The sequence below is a fragment of the Gymnogyps californianus genome, chromosome 20, assembly GCF_018139145.2.
Source record: "Gymnogyps californianus isolate 813 chromosome 20, ASM1813914v2, whole genome shotgun sequence".
Lineage (NCBI taxonomy): Eukaryota > Metazoa > Chordata > Aves > Accipitriformes > Cathartidae > Gymnogyps > Gymnogyps californianus.
In genome coordinates, this window is record NC_059490.1 from 5390417 (window position 1) to 5408892 (window position 18476).

At 54.9% G+C, this 18476-nt stretch overlaps 1 protein-coding gene across 1 annotated transcript in view; it reads right to left on the reverse strand.

Annotated features, from left to right (window-relative positions):
- Positions 1-1627: 1627 nt before the first annotated feature.
- The window catches only part of LOC127024378 (NADPH--cytochrome P450 reductase), a 28937-nt gene continuing 12088 nt past the window's right edge, over positions 1628-18476 (reverse strand). The window contains exons 3-16 of the mRNA XM_050908920.1: positions 12149-12197; positions 11157-11285; positions 10386-10535; positions 9383-9507; positions 8384-8473; positions 7813-7911; positions 7012-7128; positions 6067-6185; positions 4661-4842; positions 4350-4499; positions 3509-3776; positions 2903-3048; positions 2551-2636; positions 1628-2301 (exon numbers count right to left, since the gene is read on the reverse strand). Coding sequence (XP_050764877.1) covers positions 2157-2301; positions 2551-2636; positions 2903-3048; positions 3509-3776; positions 4350-4499; positions 4661-4842; positions 6067-6185; positions 7012-7128; positions 7813-7911; positions 8384-8473; positions 9383-9507; positions 10386-10535; positions 11157-11285; positions 12149-12197 — 1855 coding nt within the window. The 3' untranslated portion in view covers positions 1628-2156. The remainder of the gene's footprint in view (positions 2302-2550; positions 2637-2902; positions 3049-3508; positions 3777-4349; positions 4500-4660; positions 4843-6066; positions 6186-7011; positions 7129-7812; positions 7912-8383; positions 8474-9382; positions 9508-10385; positions 10536-11156; positions 11286-12148; positions 12198-18476) is intronic.

Genomic DNA, 18476 nt, shown 5'->3' on the forward strand with positions numbered 1-18476 from the left:
CCGTCCGGACTCTGGTGTCTCACCCCGTTCCTTGGAAGCCTGGGTGTGGGACAGAGCTTGGGGCCTGCTCACGAATAGACCGTGTGTTCACTGCGGTGCTGCATCCGTGCCCGCGTCACTCAGCTGGAGTCAGGAGCACCCTGCAACTCCTGTCCTGTCTGCCTTCCTCCTCCAGGAGAGCAGGGTGCCTGGGACAGCTGCTCCCCTTCCCGTTACTGGGATGGTTCTCTGGGGTCCAGCCCAGCTCTGCTAGCACTCCCCACCCCACTGCGGGCAGGGCGCAGCCCGGCTTGCATCAACCCCCTTGGGCCAAGGCAGGGGCCAGGGCTGACGGCTGCCTCTTACACAGCTCCTGGGGGGGTCAAGGCTCTCCCCCTTCTCTCCCCAGCCCTGCAGCCAGGGCAGCCCCTGCGTGTTGAAGGCGGAGGTAAAGAGTCCCTTCACATCTCATCGGCTGCAAGCAATCGCTGCCCCGGCAGCCCTCTTTACTTTCAAGGGCAGCTGGAGGCTGTGCACAAGTGCTGGCTTCCAGGGTCTGTCATACCCCGGTTCCTCCTTTACCTTCAAGCCGTGGGGCGGAGGGGGCTGAGGTGGAGGAGCTGTGGCACCGGAGGGGTGGGAGCACCACGAGCCCGAACCAGGCTTCACGCTGGAGCTGTGCAGATAGCACCCTGGTCTCGCATCTCTGGAGGATGCACATGTAAAAATAAAGGGAAGGTGCTGCCTCGGGTCACGGGGGCGGTCTCAGAACTGCGGTTTTGGCTCATCTGGCAGTGGGCCCCTGACAATGCGTGACGGGGAGGGAAGAAAAGCCACCTCCAAGTGCCCCCCCACCAGCCCGGGGTGCAGGGTGCGGTGGGGATGGGAGGGCAGTGCTGCGAGCTCCCTCCTGTGGCACCCCCTGGCCTGCACAGCCCCGTGCCACGGGCTGTGACCAGAGCTCTGGTCACCCAGTGAGCCCAGCAGAGCCCAGCAGGACCAGTGTCCCTGCAGACTCGGGGAAGAAGAGCCCTGTACTACCACCGGGAACTCCTGAAGTGTTGGGAACGAAACAGCATGTCTAGCACAGCTGTGCCTCAGTCCAGAGCCATCCACTCCCCGCTGCCATCCTCACCCCGGTGCCAGGGCTCAGCACCCCAGGGTAGGGGCTGCCCCCAGCTCAGCCTAAACCCAGAGCTGCCGCCTGTTCCCCAGGTTTCCTCCTGGTTAGCAGCCATTGCTCCTCCTGCCTCCCTCTTCCCTCTGGCTGAGCAGAGAGAAGGCAGGAAGCAAACTACAGAAACAGTATTTTTATTCCAAGGGCAAATGTATTTAAATAATTTACAATCATTGGACAGCCTGAAAGGTTTGGGTTTTTTTTTCCCCCCAATGATTAAATCACAAAGATGTTAAAATAAAAACAGTATTTAAAAAATGACCATACACAGCATGAGGGAGGGGCTGGGCACAGGGGAGCTGCCGGCTGCAGGACCCCAGGGAGCAAGCAGGGCCCCTGCAGACTGAGACCCCCCCAAGACCGGGTCTCTTCCAGAGGGGAGAGGAGCCATCCCCTCCCTGCTGCGTGCTGGAGCGAAGGCAGGCAGCAGGGGAAAGGAGCAGCGTGCCTGTGGGGTCCCGGTGGCGTGGGGCAGCTCTGTGCCCAGAGCCAGCCCCACATCCTAGAGATGGCCAAACAGGGCGGGAGGGAGGCGAGGACAGATTGCTGCCCCACGCCGTGCCCTCACACCAAACCCGCGGTGCGCCCATGCCAGCAGGCCAGGATGGTCTCCAGCCCCAGGGGATAAGGCAACACCTCGTGTTCGGGGAAGGACCCCAGAGTTTCCCCGGCACCATCCATCCCTCCTGCCCCACATCAGCTGCGGCCCTGACCTCAAGGCAAACGCTGGTGCCATGAGGCGCTCCCTGGGGTGCCGGGGCACCGCAGCTCCTGGACAACAGCCTGAGCTACCCCCTGCCCCTCTCAACCCCTTTCATCCCCCAGGGTACGCAGCCTGCCCCAAGGGGCTGCTGTGGCCTAGGAGGGGTTGGGAGTGACACTGGGGTAGCTGTGGGACAACACTGTCACCCACAGCAGCAGTGGGTGAGCAGGCACTTTCCATCTCCCACGGGCCCACGCCTGGGGACTCGTTCTCTCCCCAGCCCCGTCAGCCCCGCTCTTAGCTCCAGACGTCCAAAGAGTACCGGCCCTTCGTCATCAGTTTCTTTACATAGTCCACGGCCTGGGGCTGGCTCATGTTCCCGAACTCGGCCACAATCTCATAGAAGGTGTTCTGCACGTCCCGGGCCATGTTGCGAGCATCGCTGGAAACAAGGGGACCGTCAGTGAGGCAGCAACACATCAGAGCCACAGAGCCCTGGTCGCCTCTCAACACCCGAACACGGACAGTTCGCTCACCCCAGCCCATCTGCCTGGCCGCTTGCCCTCCCCTGGAACAAGGACAGCGTAACCCTCCCAGGGCTTGTAACGCACAAGTGGGTAAACTGAGTCACACTTGTTTTCCTGAGAATGGGAACGTTTTCCCAAAGTCCCTTCCCTGCCACCGGACCTACCCGCACACGTAGATATGAGCGTTCCCCTCATTAACCAGCTTCCAGACGTTTTCCTTGTTCTTCTTCAGTAAGTGCTGAACATAAACCTGGCAGGAAACAAGGTGGGAGTGAGGCGAGAGGAGCAGAGCCCCGACGCCACAGGCCGTGGCGAGGGAGGGGAAGCCGAGCCCGTGCTCATGGCTCCACAAGACAGTGGAGGTGCTGGGTGCTCCTGTGACTGCCATGGGCCTTCCCTAGCAGCGAGGCTCCAGGCTAGGAGTCTCCAGCCCTCGGGGCCTTTTCTTCCCCTGCTGCCACGGCTGGGAGCGATGGTGGGCAGCACGAGCAAGTGGCTGGGGGACTAGAGCGGTACCTTCTCTGCCTGGTCCCTGGAGAAGGCGACGTTGAGCTGGGTGAGGACTCCCTCCTGGTGGAAGCGGGCCAGCTCCTCGCGGTACAGGTAGTCCTCACGCTCACGGCGGCAGCCGTAGTAAAGCACCGTCTCGCCCACCTCTTTGCCTGCAGAGTCAGACAGCACCCATCAGCTGGCTCCCGGCAGCCCCCGACCCTGCTCTCCCCACCTCCCCTTGTCCTGCCAACCCGGGGGAGGCAGAGCTGCGCAACTGCTTCTGTTTGTAAGGGGAAGCTCGAGACCGATTCCCAGAAGTACCCATATGCTTTAGAAAATGAGTCTAAGTGACTCGACTGTGGTTACTTGGAGACGTGGTGGCAGAGGTCAGAGAACTGGCTCAGGTCTATCTGCCCCCCCAAACATCCTCTGTGGCCAAGAGGAGGGCAAAGCATCCTCGTGCTGGGTAAAACCACTCAGCTGCTGTTCACCCTGCTCCACCGCCTCTGCTTTCTGCTGGGCCCGTCAGCGTTGTGAGCAGCACAAGCTGCAGCTCGGAGGCACCGGCTGGCCCCGCAGAGCACCGTCCTGCAGCAGCACCAGTCCCCAGGGAAGTTTCTGGGCACCCACCTTGCTGCTTCAGCCAGGCCCGCTCCTGAATGAAGCCGATGAAGGGAGCTATGCCAGTTCCCGGTCCGATCATGATGACGGGAGTACTAGGTTTGAAGGGCAGGCGAAACTGCGACTTCCTGACGTACATGGGCACCAGGGAGTTGCTCCCATTCTCGTCAGGCACCTTGTTCTTGAGCCAGCTGGTGGCCACCCCTTTGTTCAGGCGTCCCGTCTTGGTCTCGTACTCCACTGTCACGGCACAGATGTGGATGGCGTTGGGGTGGACCTGCAGGGAAGGGATGTCAGCGCCAGGCCGAGAGGGAGCCCCAGCAACCCCACAGCTCAGTCCCTTGTGTTCAGGGATGGGGAGAAGTTCAACTTAATGTTAACATTGGGACAGCTGTTCCTCCCCCGGCAGATCAAACCTCCCAGCACACCCCACATGGGGCTTCTGTCTTACATCTGACTCGTCACAGGACCACCGAGCTTCCCTCAGTATCGCCAACAACCTCAGTGCTTCAGGCACAAAGCAAAAGAGTGAATTTTCACCAACCCCTAAAATGCCACCTTGCTTCCAAGCCCTGAAAGCAAGGCCTACGGGCAAAGAGGAGCAGGGCTGCAGGGAGGGTGGTGGTATCAGGGCACAGCTGGCTGCGGTGTGGGACCCTCTGCAGACCCTGTGGAAGTTGAGATAACCCCCTTCTTCTCATGCATAGAGATAACTAAAGCTGGCCCCCTCACAGAAAGTGTCGCCAGGGCAAGTTCCCCATATCCAGTCCCCAGCTGAGAGGGGGACCATGGCATTGCGGAGCTGAGGCGGTCTCTCGGCAGCCTCAGTCCCTGCTAGAAGCACGCTCACCTTGGAGGAGGAGGCGATGGAGTAGTAGCGGGCCTGCAGGCGGGGCAGGAGCTCACACAAGTGGTCGATGGGGGGGCACAGCGAGGGCATGTCCTGCAGGATGGCCAGGATGTTCCTCCGGGCCTCCACCACCCAACTGAGGTAGAGAGCCTGCGGGCAAGGAGTGCACACGCGTGACGACTTCCCTGTGTGGCTGGCAAACACTCCCTCAGCTCTCTGCACATGGTGCCCAACAGTCCTGGATCCCTTTTGGGGATCCCCCAGTACCCAGTTCAACCCAGCAGCTTTGCTGGGAAGGCCACAGCTCCCACCTTGCCCTCGGCAGCAGATGATGCCATTTTGCGGAGGCGCTCCTGCTCGCCAGCATCCGTGGCGTACTGGGCTAGCTCGTAGAGGACGTTGGTGCGGGGCGGGTTGGTGATGTCCAGGTAGTACGTCAGGGCTGTACGGTAGGACGTGGGGCAGGGGAAGGGATGTTTCTTATTGGATTCCTCTGGAGAAGAGGGAGAGGGGAAACAAAAAAAAAAAAAAAAAGGAAAAAAAAAAAGGAAAAATCAGCAACCGCATGCTGTTATGTTAGAGATTTCATGCCAGCAGCTACATGCAGTGTATGAGAGCTGGAGACAGAGCAGGGGAACGGGCTTCAGGGAGCAGAGAGCAGCCCTGGGGCTGAATCAGCCTGTTGGCCAAAGCCCCGATCCCACACTGAAGCAGCTCCAGCACAGGGCAGCTCCCTCTCTGGGTAGCTGCGTCTCCCAGTAGCTCATTTTCTGTTTCACAGATGCTGCCTGACAGCTTATTAGCAAAAAAAAAATACCCCGTGCTCTCAGCCCCAAGATATCCATTCACAGAGGCACCCAGGAAACTCCCAGACCAAGCAGGAGGGCTGTTCTCCACGGCCAATTTGGCCTCACGCACTTACACCTCCTTCAGATCTGGCCTCAAAAATGTCCTTTGTCTCCTTCAGCCATGGACAGTTGTGCTCAGAGCCCCCTTGGGAAAGGTAAGTGCCAGCAGTCAAGGCTGGAGCCATTCAGTTCAGCAAATTAAGATGTCCGTAAGGGACAGGAATGACAGTGTGAGGCCGGACAACATGGGACACTGCACAGGGGGCCGCAGGCTCCGGCAGTGCATTAAAGCCACTTGCTCTCTTGAAACCAGGAGCTCTCTTAGGCTTCTGGGCCAGCACATCTGATGCCTCAGGTCAGGCTGCACTGCTTCAGGAGTAAGATGGGCAGCAGCTGCCATCTCCTTCCTGCCAGAGGCCAGCTCCGCTGGGAACACTGCCCAAGAAGAGCTCTTTGTATCAGCACAAGTGCTCCCTCCTGGCAGTTCAGTCCCCAAGCCTGTGCCTCCTCCAAGGACTGAATAACAGCATGTCAGACACGAAGGCCCCTGTTGAGCTCCGGGGCTGCTGCAGCAGAGGGATGCTCTGGCGGGCTGATGGTCTGTAATTAGGAGTGTGCCGTTACGTAATTTGTTGTTGAATGGGCACACTAAGTACGTTTCACAACTGACTCACTTCAGCTGGCTCTCAGCAAGCGGGCTCCGTGCCACTGCTAAAATGGCACAGCATTTGGAGCGGCCACTGGACATCGCTGTTTGCCAAGGAGGTGCCCTACGGGACCTGAAGGTGATCTGGTTCCTGCTCTGGTGGGAAGGACAGAGGCCACAGCTGAAGGAGAACTGCTGACGCTCAGGGGCGATCCATACTCACCGTCCAAATTGTTCAGGGACATGATCGTGTCCAGATCCGTGCCCAGGATCTCACCAATCTGATTCACCAGAGAAGAGTCGTTGGCTGGGTACACTGCCACGTGGTCCCCAGACTCGTACCTGGCACGAGAGCAGGAGGAGAGCAGATGAAACGCCAGCACCGCTTCTCGTCCACCCCAAGCCTGAGCTGCTCAGCTACAAGACAAGCGGGCTGGTGCAAGGGGCAGTAGGACAACACTGAGATCTGAGCTGCTACACAGCGCCTGCACAATCAGGGATCCCGAAGAGCCAGCAGTAATAGCAGAAAGGACCATTGTGGAATGATGGTTTTAAGAACCAGTTTTTTTACAAGGGATCTCCAAGATAACAGCAGTTTTGCCACAGACTTCAATGAGGCCAGACCTTCAGCAAGGACAGGCAAGGAGCAAAGCTGCTCAAAACCTCTGCAGTATTTTGTTATGTTAAGCCACCTGGATTCGTGGCTTTCTCACAAGCACACACAGAGGAATTCAAGCCAGCAAGGGGGTTTTTAAGAACAGGGCTTTATTCCCCCTATGCTTGTACACCTAAGCCAGGCAAACCCAGGCATAAGCCATCCCCAGCTCTCCCCTCTCTCATAGCTCATCTGCCCCCTCATTTTTTGAATGACTCCTAGAGAATTCTTGCAGCTGGGACTGCTCAGGTAGGACAGGTATGGGCAGCCAGCTCTGGAGGGACCCAGAGCAGCCAGCTGGCACGGCCAGGCACAGCGCAAGAGCTGGGAGAAAGTCCTGACATGGGGTACCTGGCATGTGGTACAGAAGCCCAGAGGGCCAGTGTTAAGTAATTATGAGAACAAGGTCCCCTTCTGAAGTGCTGGACGAGGCCAGTGCCACATCCTTGTTCTTTGCTCCTGATGCAGACTGCTGCTGCCGAAATAGAGAAGCAGTCTCCCATGGGAAAATACCTGATTTTGGAATTGGAGATATCCAGCTCCAGGTGCATAAGGTGTCGCTCTCCACCCTCGTTCAGCTTGCGGTTCTCTGTAACCTGGGCCAGGAAGGGGTTCTTGGCATCGAATGGTCTGGAAGGAAGGACAAGGACCCTCTGGGTTACTCTCCTGCAGGCTCACAGTGCTGCTCGTATCCAGGCATGTTCCCTCTGCCTCCAGAGCAGGCTCCCATGATTTGAGCACAGGGCTGTCCTGGTTCATGGTTCAAAGTACAGCACAGCACAAACCAAATTATGATCCTGCTGCTACCCACACTGGCAGAGAAAACAGATCATTTTCCTTCTAAGCACAGCCCAGCAATCAACAGTTTCTGTCCCATTAAGAGCCCCTGATGCAAAAGTGGATCGGAGGGACTGTCCCATCTCAAAGAAATATTTCAGGTTAGAATTAATTTATACAGCTAATCTCCCCACAGCAATACTGCAAGCAACCATCACGCATTAGCTACCCCGGGCGAGGAAAGGCTCCGAGTGACCTCAGAACAGATGCTGCAAATGTACCAGCCAAACAGCACATGTGAACACAGCCATCTTCTCACCACTAATGATTCATTAACTGGGGAATCTCCGAGAGTCCCAGTGGAGATCTGAGCCCATTTCTCTTGGGCAGAGACCTGCCACATGGCTGCACTGCCGAAATGACACTGCCCGCATAGCACGTGTTAGAATAGAAGCATGTGTTAGCATAGAAACATCAAGGATCCATCAGCCGAAGCCTGGCCCACGTACACCCTGCTCAGGGTGGTTCGGCACTTACGGCTTCTGGTTCTCATAGCTCTTGAGACGGCCCATCTCACCGGTGTAGACTTTGTTCATGTTCACATCGGTGTGTACCACCAGCTCATACTGGCGGATGCTGGAGGAGGAAGGGGGAGAGAAAAGAGAAAAAAGTCAAACTGGAAGTCACAAGGTGCAGTTGGAACCATCATCTGCTTTGCTGGGTTTGCTACAGTTCAAAAACAAATGCAACTTCCACCCCTTCGCTCTTCTCGAGACATTAAGAATCAGGCAGACCACGCAGAAAGCCCAAACCAAGAGGAAACATCAGCTTCACTGGGAGCATCACAACCCAGCAAAGCCATCCACAAAGGAACCAAACCCATCGCATCCCCATCCAGAACAGAAGTTCAGAGCCGGGTTCATACTCGCACCAGGACAGGCTCAGTCCAAACAGCCCCACTCACTGATCTACTTCACACGTGCCCTCTCAAGCCTGGAAGGGGAGGCAGCGCACAGGAAAGGGGACAGCAGCTCAGGGTGATGGCACAGCCACCAGTCAGAGGTGGCCAATCTCTCTGGCACCCAGAAGAACCTGCTCCCACACCCACCTGGACTCTTCTCCTGTGGCCTCCACCCCAAAGTGCTCACACACCGCTGGCCAGAACTGCTCTCTCCAGGTGATGAAGTCTTCTTCCAGGCTAGCCAGGGCAAAAGAGAGATTCAATAACCCTGCTCAAGGGGGAGCAAAGGGGTATTCCCAGAGAAGGCATCTGAGATCCCTATGGACTTCCTCCTTCACCACGGGAAAACGCATTTGCCCTTGGATCCAGGCAGTTTTTGTATGTCTACATGCCCACATGGGTGGGGCAGGGAGGGAACTGTTGCTATACCAGCCACCCCTCCCTTCACCAGGTCTGCCAAGGAAGGCTTTGTTATTCAGACTCGGTCTTTAACCAACTCAGCTCCCCTTGCCCACTCCTGGCATTAGGTCCCCTTCCTAAAAGACAGATTCCACCATGGCAATGCTTATTTTTCCGGGCTCAGAGCCTCCCACACACAGCACATCCCTCTCATCAGATCTTGCAGCCCCTTAGAGGTAAAGCCACCAGGTTGATGTAATTTCCCAGGTTAAGCTGCTACCCACAGGGTGCTCAGGTGAGCACAGAGAGGTCCAAAAAACAAACAAACAAAAAAATCATTGCCCAAGTTGGAAAATTGCTGCCTTCCACCATGAAACAAACAGTTCACAAGGAGACGGAGTTTGCCTCCTCCACAGGGATGGGCAAGTTTATCCATACAGGCTGGGTTAGCAATGGAGCTGCAGCAGGGCTAAGGCAGAGGAGGCTGCAAAGCCTCCTCGAGTATGTAACTATGGTCATTTAAAGCTGATGTGGGATTTCCCAGACACAGGATCCCCCAGGATACTCTACGTGTACAGGGATCTGATCGTGGGAGAGAGCACAGATAGACGTACACTCAGAGACATGTCAGCTCCCACAACTAGCCCTGCGGAGTTTATTTCTTAGTAGTAGAGCCAACTCCCTGCCAAGGTCCCTTCCACAATGCTTTAGCCAGCTCTGACCCGCCCTTCAAGCCAAGCTACTCACTTGCCATCGTCATCTCCCAGCCCAAGTTCAAAGATGCGTTGGGCTCCAAGCTCCTCCAGTCTCTTGTCCACATACTTTCCCATGGCATTGAAGTGCTCGTAAGTCTTGTTCCCCAGTCCAAAGACCTGGAAGGGAATGCTGATGAGTGTGGAGAAGCAGGGGCTGGACTTTTCCCATCCAGTTGCCATCCTCTGGCCAGTATCACCCAGCAAAGGATGCTGAAGAAAGGCAGCAAGACCTCTCCCAGCTCCTCCTCAGCTATTTGTGGACCTTGAGTAAGAATCTAGCACTGGAGAGTGTCTGGTCAGTAGGCACCACCACCTCCCCTGAGCCGGGCCTCAGGCATGTCAAGAGGATGCACATACAAGAGCTGCCTGCACCATCTCCTCGAGGGACCAGTAAGAGCCTGGACTGCCTGGAGACCAATTGCTGACCCTTGCCTCCCACAAACTGCTGAGCAAATGTTTGCTCGCTGCTTTATACAGAGCAGCTTAACATCTCCAGCAGTGCATTTTCTCCTCATTTGCAATTATTATGCTGCCTAAGGAATCTGGCCAGGGTTTAGGTGAGGTGGCTGTATCCCAGCCAATTATTCAGCTCAGCACAGGAAAAGAGCTACACACTCGTCCAAGTGATTTAATTTGCGGGAGAAGATCTGGCCCAGGGCTGCTCAATTAGCTTCTGAACAGCGGCAGCAGCCTGTAACTCATTTACAGACCTTGTATTCAATGCCTGCTGGGCTGTTTGTGGCAAGACATTACCAGCAAACCCTTGTGATTTAGGGAGTGGAGAGAGTACTCTGACATCTGCATTTAAAGCCCCCAGATAGATGTTTGCAAGTGTCCATGAAGCTTGGGGAGGAAGACAATAGGGACCGCATCCGACACAGGCGTACAAGGCATAGACATCATGTTGTGCCTTTACCCAAGCCACGTGCAGGCACAGTGGAGGGCTTTTGACTTTCCTGTCCAAATGCAACATAAACTGGAATTGAGCCACTCACTGCAAATCGGAGACCCGACAAGTCAGCGTCAGCCTCCTGCAGCCAGTCGTAGAAGTCTTGGGCATTGTCCGTGGGATCACCCTCGCCGTAAGTGGCCATGCAGAAGACAGCTAAGGACTTGTCGATCTCAGAGAGGCGACTCAGGTCCGACTACAACCAAAGGAAAGAATAATCCCTCAAGCATCCCACAACGTGGTTATTGGGCAAGCCTGTTCCTACAGTACAGCTACCTCTGGTGTGCAGAACAGCACCACATAATGTCAAACAGCTGATTACAAAAGGGGTTGGGAAAGGCCAAAACCCACCCAAAATGGCAGGGGACATAAAGCTAACCACCCTCACTGGACTGCAAGTCAATACTTCTATCCCACCAGAAAAGCAATGGGATTTTCCATACAAGGCTTTAAGGGACCAGGATCGTTGTTCACTCTGGAGAACACCACAATGTCAATGCCTCTGTCCAAGACGGCAGCAGTATGGGACCAAAGCTAACTACAGAAGGAATAGGGAGCAAGTTTCACCCTGCCAATGGATGACTCGCAACTCCCAAACACTCCAGGCTACCTTCCTCTTTCAGTCATGTTGCAGTGTTCACTCCAATCCATAGAATGGCAAGGACCAAGCCCATCTCTGCATCTCTCAAGCTGATCTTTTCTCCCCTAAATGACACTACTAAAAGGGCAACTGTCCCTTGGCCAGTCTCTTTCTGGGTTTTTTTAGGGGACACTAAAAGGATGTTACCTATCCTGAGGCTGTTCATGGCTAAATTACCAAGTCATACTCCTCTGGATCCGCTGCCATGCCCCGGAGGCCGTAGCGATGAGCGTCTTTGGAGAGGCGATTGGCAAACTCCTCTGCTGTACCTGTCTGGGAACCGTAGAAAACCACTATGTTTCGCCCCTGGAGAGAAAAAGAAATCTCCGTTAAATGGCGATTACTCACTTGGCAAATGCACGGAGGAAGCACATCTTGTCAAAGACAAAGGAAACTCCTGGGATCAGGAGCCCTGGACTGCAACCTAAAGGCAAATAGGAGTCTGCACTTGTACGGGATTCCGCCAGGTTTGCGGCAGAAAACTCAAGGCTACGCTGTTAATAAGAACATGACTCTTGCCAATCTCAGAGGGGTGACTCAGGTCAGACTAAAACCCATAGCAAAGAATAAACCCTCAAGACTTATTCTCAGCCTCAAGGCTGCAGCGTGACTCCTGGAAACAGGGAACTCCCTGGATGAGAAAGCAGACTTGCCTAAGCTTTGGGAAAAGTGCCTAAGCACCGGAGCTCCTGCTCTGCCATAAGCCAGCTACTTTGAAGTAAAACAGAAGATATATCCAGCCCTTGCTTCTTCCTCCGCTTCCTCCTGTGTCCAGTCCAGCAGAGTCAAAAGCTGCCAGTTCTGTGTACAACACTTCCCATTCCAGAGCGAGCCAGTTTGGGAACCAACGACACAGACAAACAACTGCCAGCCAATGACTTTAAAGTGTCTGCCATTTCTCTCCTGACTTTGATCTCTTATTACACTTTTTTTTGCACCAAATTTTCACTTTAATTTTTTCTCTAAGAACAACTCTCGGGCATAGGCTGAAAGAGCTATTCCTGCCTGCCCACACAGCCTTCTCCTCTGTATGCTCTTTGCAGCAGACATGTGTCTGTATGCAAACCGGTCCCCCCTGCTGACAGCTAGACAGTCTCCAGAGGAAACCGGGAAGGACAGGAGCTCCCCCACCTTCCCAGCACCCCGCGTAGCCAGAGCAAGAAGCTTACCGTCTTCTTCATCTTCTCAATGAAGCTGCTGTCTCTTACCGGAGCTGCTCTGAAAGACAGGAGGAACCTCTTTTCAGATAAGCATGTTCATTCTTTAAGGTCAGGAATAAGTAAGTGGGGAAAAAGTGGCCCCCAGATCTCAGGAAGGCTGCCCAAAGGGGTGACAGTCCCCATCAACCGCTCTTATCTACCCTGTCCCAGGGATGCCTATCGCTCAGCTGCAGGGCTTCTCTGCACACAACCATGGAGCAGGGACTCTGAGAGCAGAGGGGAAAAGCTGACGCCCTGCCTCACCTCCATCGGTAAATCCTCCCACAGGCAAAGCCCAGGCACTCAGCCCTGGGTGTCAGGAAATCTTTATCAACTGCTCTGAGACATTTCACAGCTGAGCGGGTTACATGGATCTCGCAGAGCTACGATGCAAGAGTAGGTCTCCAGATAAATCTCAGGGGCCAAGCCGCGGTGGGAGAGAAGGGAACAGAGAGCTCCCTGCTTCCCCCACCACAGCGGACAGGCAGGGGATCAGTCCTGAGCCATGCCCCGCAGGGCAGATTCCCCAAGCTTGAAGTCAGACAGGGCTGAAAACCAGCTGTTCCGACCTCAAAACAGCACGCCAGACGTGAGTCCCAGAGCTGGAGAGCCCTGCGGAGCAGACACACGCAGCTGATCAGACTCACAGAGCCTCTGGCAAGGTGACCACTGCCTGCCAAGGTCCTGCAGGGCTCGTTCCCACGCTGGGATTTCCGTCCCCAGGGCGGATCTCCGGCACAGAGAGCGTTTGCATTATTGCATGGAGGCGGCTTTCTCTAGCTTGGAAGAGGGACAAACCACAGCAGCATCAGAAACATCGAGGCAGAGATTCACGCCGCTATGGCTACCCTATTTGGTAGGGAGCCAGAAGAGCTTTGCTATCCTAAGCGCACCCATGGGTTTTCAGTGTCACAGGGTGAAAGTAACCCAGCCCTGGGGACCCTGGGAGCCTCACAAGCAGAGGTGGCTCTAGCTCCAGTCAGATTAGGTGCTGGGGTCTTTTCAAGGCAGGATGAAAAGTGCCATGAGCTCACTTGCTGTCTTTCCCGCTGGAGCTTCGGCAGCAGGGAATAGGAACATGGGACTCGTTCCTGTTTCTCTTTCACAATGGAAGAATGCAAGGCTGGGTCTCCTGTGGGAAAAGAGAAGCCTCCAGGCAAAAAACAACTGGCTTTGGCTCTGGCCCATGTGAGAATGTGCAGAGCTCACTAACAGTTTCCTAAACTCTGCAGTCCAGAGGGAGGGATCTCTGCGGATGTGGTGAGACATTTGCAGAGCGCACACACACACAGAGCAGCAGGGTGGGGGACGTTCAGTAAAGCACGCCTTCAAGCACCCCTTTCTACCCAAAGGTATCAAGGAGCTCCGTAACCGGGCCTGACAGCTCCGAGCACCAACACAGTCTCCTACAGCATGCACGGAAGACGAGCAAACCCTACCCAAAAAAGCTACCCAGGGCAGCTGTGCTCCCAGGCGAGAGCTGCTTCGCAGCCCCCACTTTGCCCTCTCGGCAGTTAACAGTCTCCCCGTGTTGTCATTTGTCCCCTGTTGGGAACAGCGATATCGCAAGCATCTTAAGAGAGAAGCCCCAACCCTGCCCACGCTACCGCCGGGACAGGGGCTCAGGAGAGGTGCCCCCCAGCCCGCTCACAAGACTCAGCTCTCACTTAGCTTTTAGCTCCCTGGTGAACCTCTTTGGTTTACTGTCCTCTGCAAATGAGATCCAATTAAAATAGTTGTTGGGTCAACTGCTAAAACAAAATGTTTTTAAAAGGAGGGGGGAAAAAAAAAGTTTTAGATCCTTTCAGCAAGCTCCCTTTGGAAGAGAAAAGGGAGCACATGGAGCTCGTCCGTTTTCAAAGGAGGCAACTCTGCACTGCAGTGTTGTGGTGGAGAACAGTCTGTGGCTCAGACAGAACAAATAATGAGTCTGGCTTTTGAAAAAAGGCTACACAACTCCCTGAAATTGCTTCATCAGGGTGGCTTGAAAATCTGAGCTGCAAAAATGCACAGATACCAAAGACAGAAATGACACTCACTTTCACCGCTCAGCCAGGAAAACTTAGAAGCGTGTTTTCAGCAACGACTGCTCTTACAGCTTGGATAGCTCAGGGTAGCGACTAAGAGTTAGAAGAAGTGACGGGTGGAGGAAAGGGGATTAAGTCCATTGTCGGAGCGAGTCCTTAGCTTGTACAGATTGCCCACCCTTGGTGAGAGCCCACAGTGCAAGCGACTCCCAGAGCTCTCTGTTGCTTTGATTTCAGGAGGAAAGAAAGGAGGGGGGAGGAAGTTCCCAACAGCTCAGCAAAGTCTCCATCTCAGCTGAACACTTCTCCTTCAGAAAGCTCCCATGCCCGTGGCTTTCCTCCCGAAAGCACACGTACATCCAGAAGTGAGAACACAGCCCGGACGCTGCAGAGAAACCGAGCACTGACAGCAGGGTCTCCTCTGGAGCAGCCTGCTTCCAAGCAGAGCCTCTCCCCTTCCTTCTCCTCCTGCCCCAGAAGGGAGAGGCACCCCACTCCACCCAGCTTTGGGACGGCAGGAGCGACCCTCCGAGTCAGAGCGATCCCGCCTGCCCATCGGGCAGATTAACTCACCTCGCCACGGGCGCCTCTTCTCGCGGGGCCGAGTACACGCAGCCCATGGTCGGGGCAGGGAAGAGGCAGACAAAGAGTCGCAGGGCAGCCGTGTCTGTCTGCAAGGGGAGGTGTGGGGGGACGGATCTAACTTAGCTCTGGAGCAACACACACACAGGCCTTTCCATTCTGCTCCTCCTGGGCATTAAAGCCAAGCGTCAGCCTTTTGTTAAGGAGAAGAGAGCCAGCACAAAAGGTCCCGGCACGGGTCATAGCAGGAGCGGTCCTGTCCGCTCAGATCCTCGTGGCAGGGCTTTGGAAGTTACCGAGTGGATCCGCGCAGTCCTGAGAAACTGCAACATCTGGCAGCAGTGGCAGAAAGGAATTAGGAGTGGAGAATGAAACCTCCCAGGATCCTCCGCAGCACACGTCCCTCTCCCATCCGCATGGAGCAGGGGGACGGGACACAAAACCCTCCCCCAGCCTTGTTACCTTGGAAACTGTTTATATCACAGCTGCTCTTATATATATTCTTTTTAAAAAAAAAAAAAAAAAAGTCGACGCTGTAGCTGAATGAAACGATTCCAGACACTGCGTGAGCAACACTACGGGTAACTATGGCAGTACCATTACGGAGGTAGCTCAAAGGAGTTTGTTCTCTTCAGGATCCTATTAAATTAAATTAGAGATGGTTGGTCTCTCTCTCTCTCTAACACACACGCAGGCAGCAAAGAGAGCTAATTAGGCTAAGGAGTTGGAGCAATTCCTGCCACAGGAAGCCCTACAAACACCAGGGAATGGATTTCTCTACAGCTGCAGAATAGAGATAAGCCAATTTCTGCCCCAAACAATGTTAAAAACGGGGGGAGAAGGGAGGGTATGACACCCAGCATACCAATCGCTATCTTGCCTGTGTCTGCCCAGGGCGACAGTCTGCACAACTCTGGAGTGGGCACATGAGAAAGGAAAGAAATCTGCGATTGAGAAACACGCAGAGGAGGCGCAGCCGAAGAATAAAAATAAATTAGTGCATTCCCCAGCAATGCCCCTGTGGTGGCCATGGCTGCGCGGCGATCGAGAGCCGTTCTCCCTAATGACATCTGCAGAGCAGGCTGCAGGGAAGGCTGCTCCGGTGGTTTCAATTAAGTCTGAAAATGGTCAAAATGCAAGCAATCCTCAGACAGCGGTATCCTGGCCTGCCCCATGCACACGTGTATTTCACAACAGGTACAGGACGTCTCATATGCAGGAAACCTCTGCTGATGCCGGACTCTGCCCCTTCTCTGGGGGCTTCGGGCAGGAAAACAGCTCCGCTTGGCTGTAAGGGTGAGGGATCAGCAAGAGCCCGAGCTGTGGCTGAACCCAGAGACGCATCGTCAGGGCAAGATCATGACCGTTCCCGGCCACGTAGGCTGGCGGAGCCATGCAGAGCAAACCCAGCCCAGGTGCCATCCAGAACAGGGTATTTTGACCACGCGTCTGTTCTTCCACAATCAACGGCAGTCGCAGCAGCTGCATTTCCTTTGCAGACCCTGCTGAGCTGACGTGGCTTGATCAAGGCGTGCTGCTCAGCAGCAGCTCCCAAAAACCCCAGGAGGGCATCGAGGTGCCGGATGCTGTGTTCAGGTCGGAGACTCTGCCTGCACTCTCCCACGTTGCAAGCAAACCAATTAAAGCAGCAGCCATCGTGACACGTCTGAATTGCTGTTCAGCACTTCTGTCATCCAGTGTTCCGAGGCTGAAGCTGAAGTTGGGGGCCAAAGTGACACAACAGAAACTACCACGCAATACCATCAGATAAAGCAGTACAGAACAGTTTGGCGAGTCAAGGCAGAGCTCCAGAGAACGTGAAGAAAAGCAACACCTCTTCAGGTCAAGGCTCTCCACTTCAGCCGGAGACAGCCCTGCCAAGGGCTCTCTGCCTTCACGCGTCTGGGACAGCTTCCCTGCCTGCAGATGGGCCTGTCCCTGCCTGCTCATGGACGAGCTTGCCATATCCAGCCAGCCACGGGCAGCAGCTGACAGCGTGATCCTATATCTTGCCGATTTGCTTGTTCATCACAAAGGAAACTCCACCCCAGACTCAAGGATGACAGGAGGGAAGGAAACCCGAGGCTGAACAAGCTTGTTTTCCCCACTCATTTCCCTCCTGGTTCCAAGGGTCCCATAAAATAACACTGCAGAAGCTGCAGGAAGTCGCTGTCTCTGTCCTGGAGGATGGATGTGCCACCAGCCACAGCCTTGGCTTACAGGTCCACGCTGCCCTCAGGCCAGCTTTGCTACAATGACCACAGCAGGGCTGCAGCAGGCAGTGGCAGGGTCAGGCTTAACGTACAGGGAAAAACCACTTCAAAGCCTCCTCTCACTCTTCACCTGCCTGGCTGTCACTTTTCCAAAATGCAATTGTGTCAGACAAGGTCCAGAGCAACCTCGCCTCTCCCCCCTGGTTACTGGTGGCAGGAGGTGCTGCTCTTCCACAGCTCTTGCAAGGAGCAGTTGCACAGCGCTCCCTGCCAGCCGTCTCCCACTCAGACGGAGAAGGCAGCACGGACCTCACAGAGGGAACGCTGGCAAAATGCCCGTGGGTCAGCTCAAAGCCAAAACCTCCAGCCAGCCTCAGATGGAAGCCCACGTGCTCAGGTCCTGCATCAGGACAAGGCGATAACACGCACTCGGGGGGAGTCAGAAAGCTTCTCTGCAGCGTGACTTCTCTGCAAGGTCACGACAGCCTCTGGAAGAGCTGCACGTGATCGGTGGTGGGTGGAAACAAGTCACAAGGACGGTCAGCACGGGAGCTCTCAGAGTCAATCTGTGCCACGTTGGGATCTAATTTCAGATTGATAGTGCCATTTTTCCAGCCGCCTTAGCCCTCATCGCAGTGCAGCCGTTCTCGTTACAATCTCCAGAGGCAACCACACGCACTGACACACACAGCCCTCTCTTGCAGGCATGAGAGGGAAACTATCCAACTGATCCAACAAAACAAATTCCCAAGGTAAGGCCGAGCAGGCACAGATAGCTGGGCTGCTACCAGCCTCGTGTGCGTGTGTCTGCACAAGGTACCGCAGCCAGGGACATTTCTTCCTTTTAAAACCCTCCCAGCCAGAAACCATACTTTCCATCCTTCTGCGACACCAGTGAGTGCAGCCTGCCTGAGAGTTTGCTCTGAGCTGTGTGCTACTCCTCCCATTACCCAGGGACTTCACAACAGACCTGGCAGCCCAAGCTTGCCTTCAAGCAGAGGGCTCTGCCACCAGAGGAGAGGGTCATGATCTGACCAAAGTGGAAACGATGAGACCAAACCTGCTCCTTTTCAATTATGACCTGAATTACAACACAAACACTGGACAACGAGCCCCGAAAACTGAAAGCAGCATAACCTACTAAGGTAGACATACAGGTCTGAGGTAACAGACCCACAACCGCTTGCTGTGTTTGATTTAGCTTTTACACACAGGGTAACAGAAGCATCAATCCCCTGGCGAAATGCCTTAGCTTATCACCAAACAGCCTCATCTGAGCAGCCTACAGACAGGTCCTGCCACAGCTTCTTTCCACACCGGGCTGTAACACTTCGAAATGAAGGACTGAGAAGTATTTCTTGCCAGAGCAACACCCGCTAAGTGCCATGGGGAGAAACCCACTTCACACAGGACACCTTGCTGGTGCAACTGTATGCGTTAAATCTTGAACCTACTGCAAGCAGCCAGACATCACTT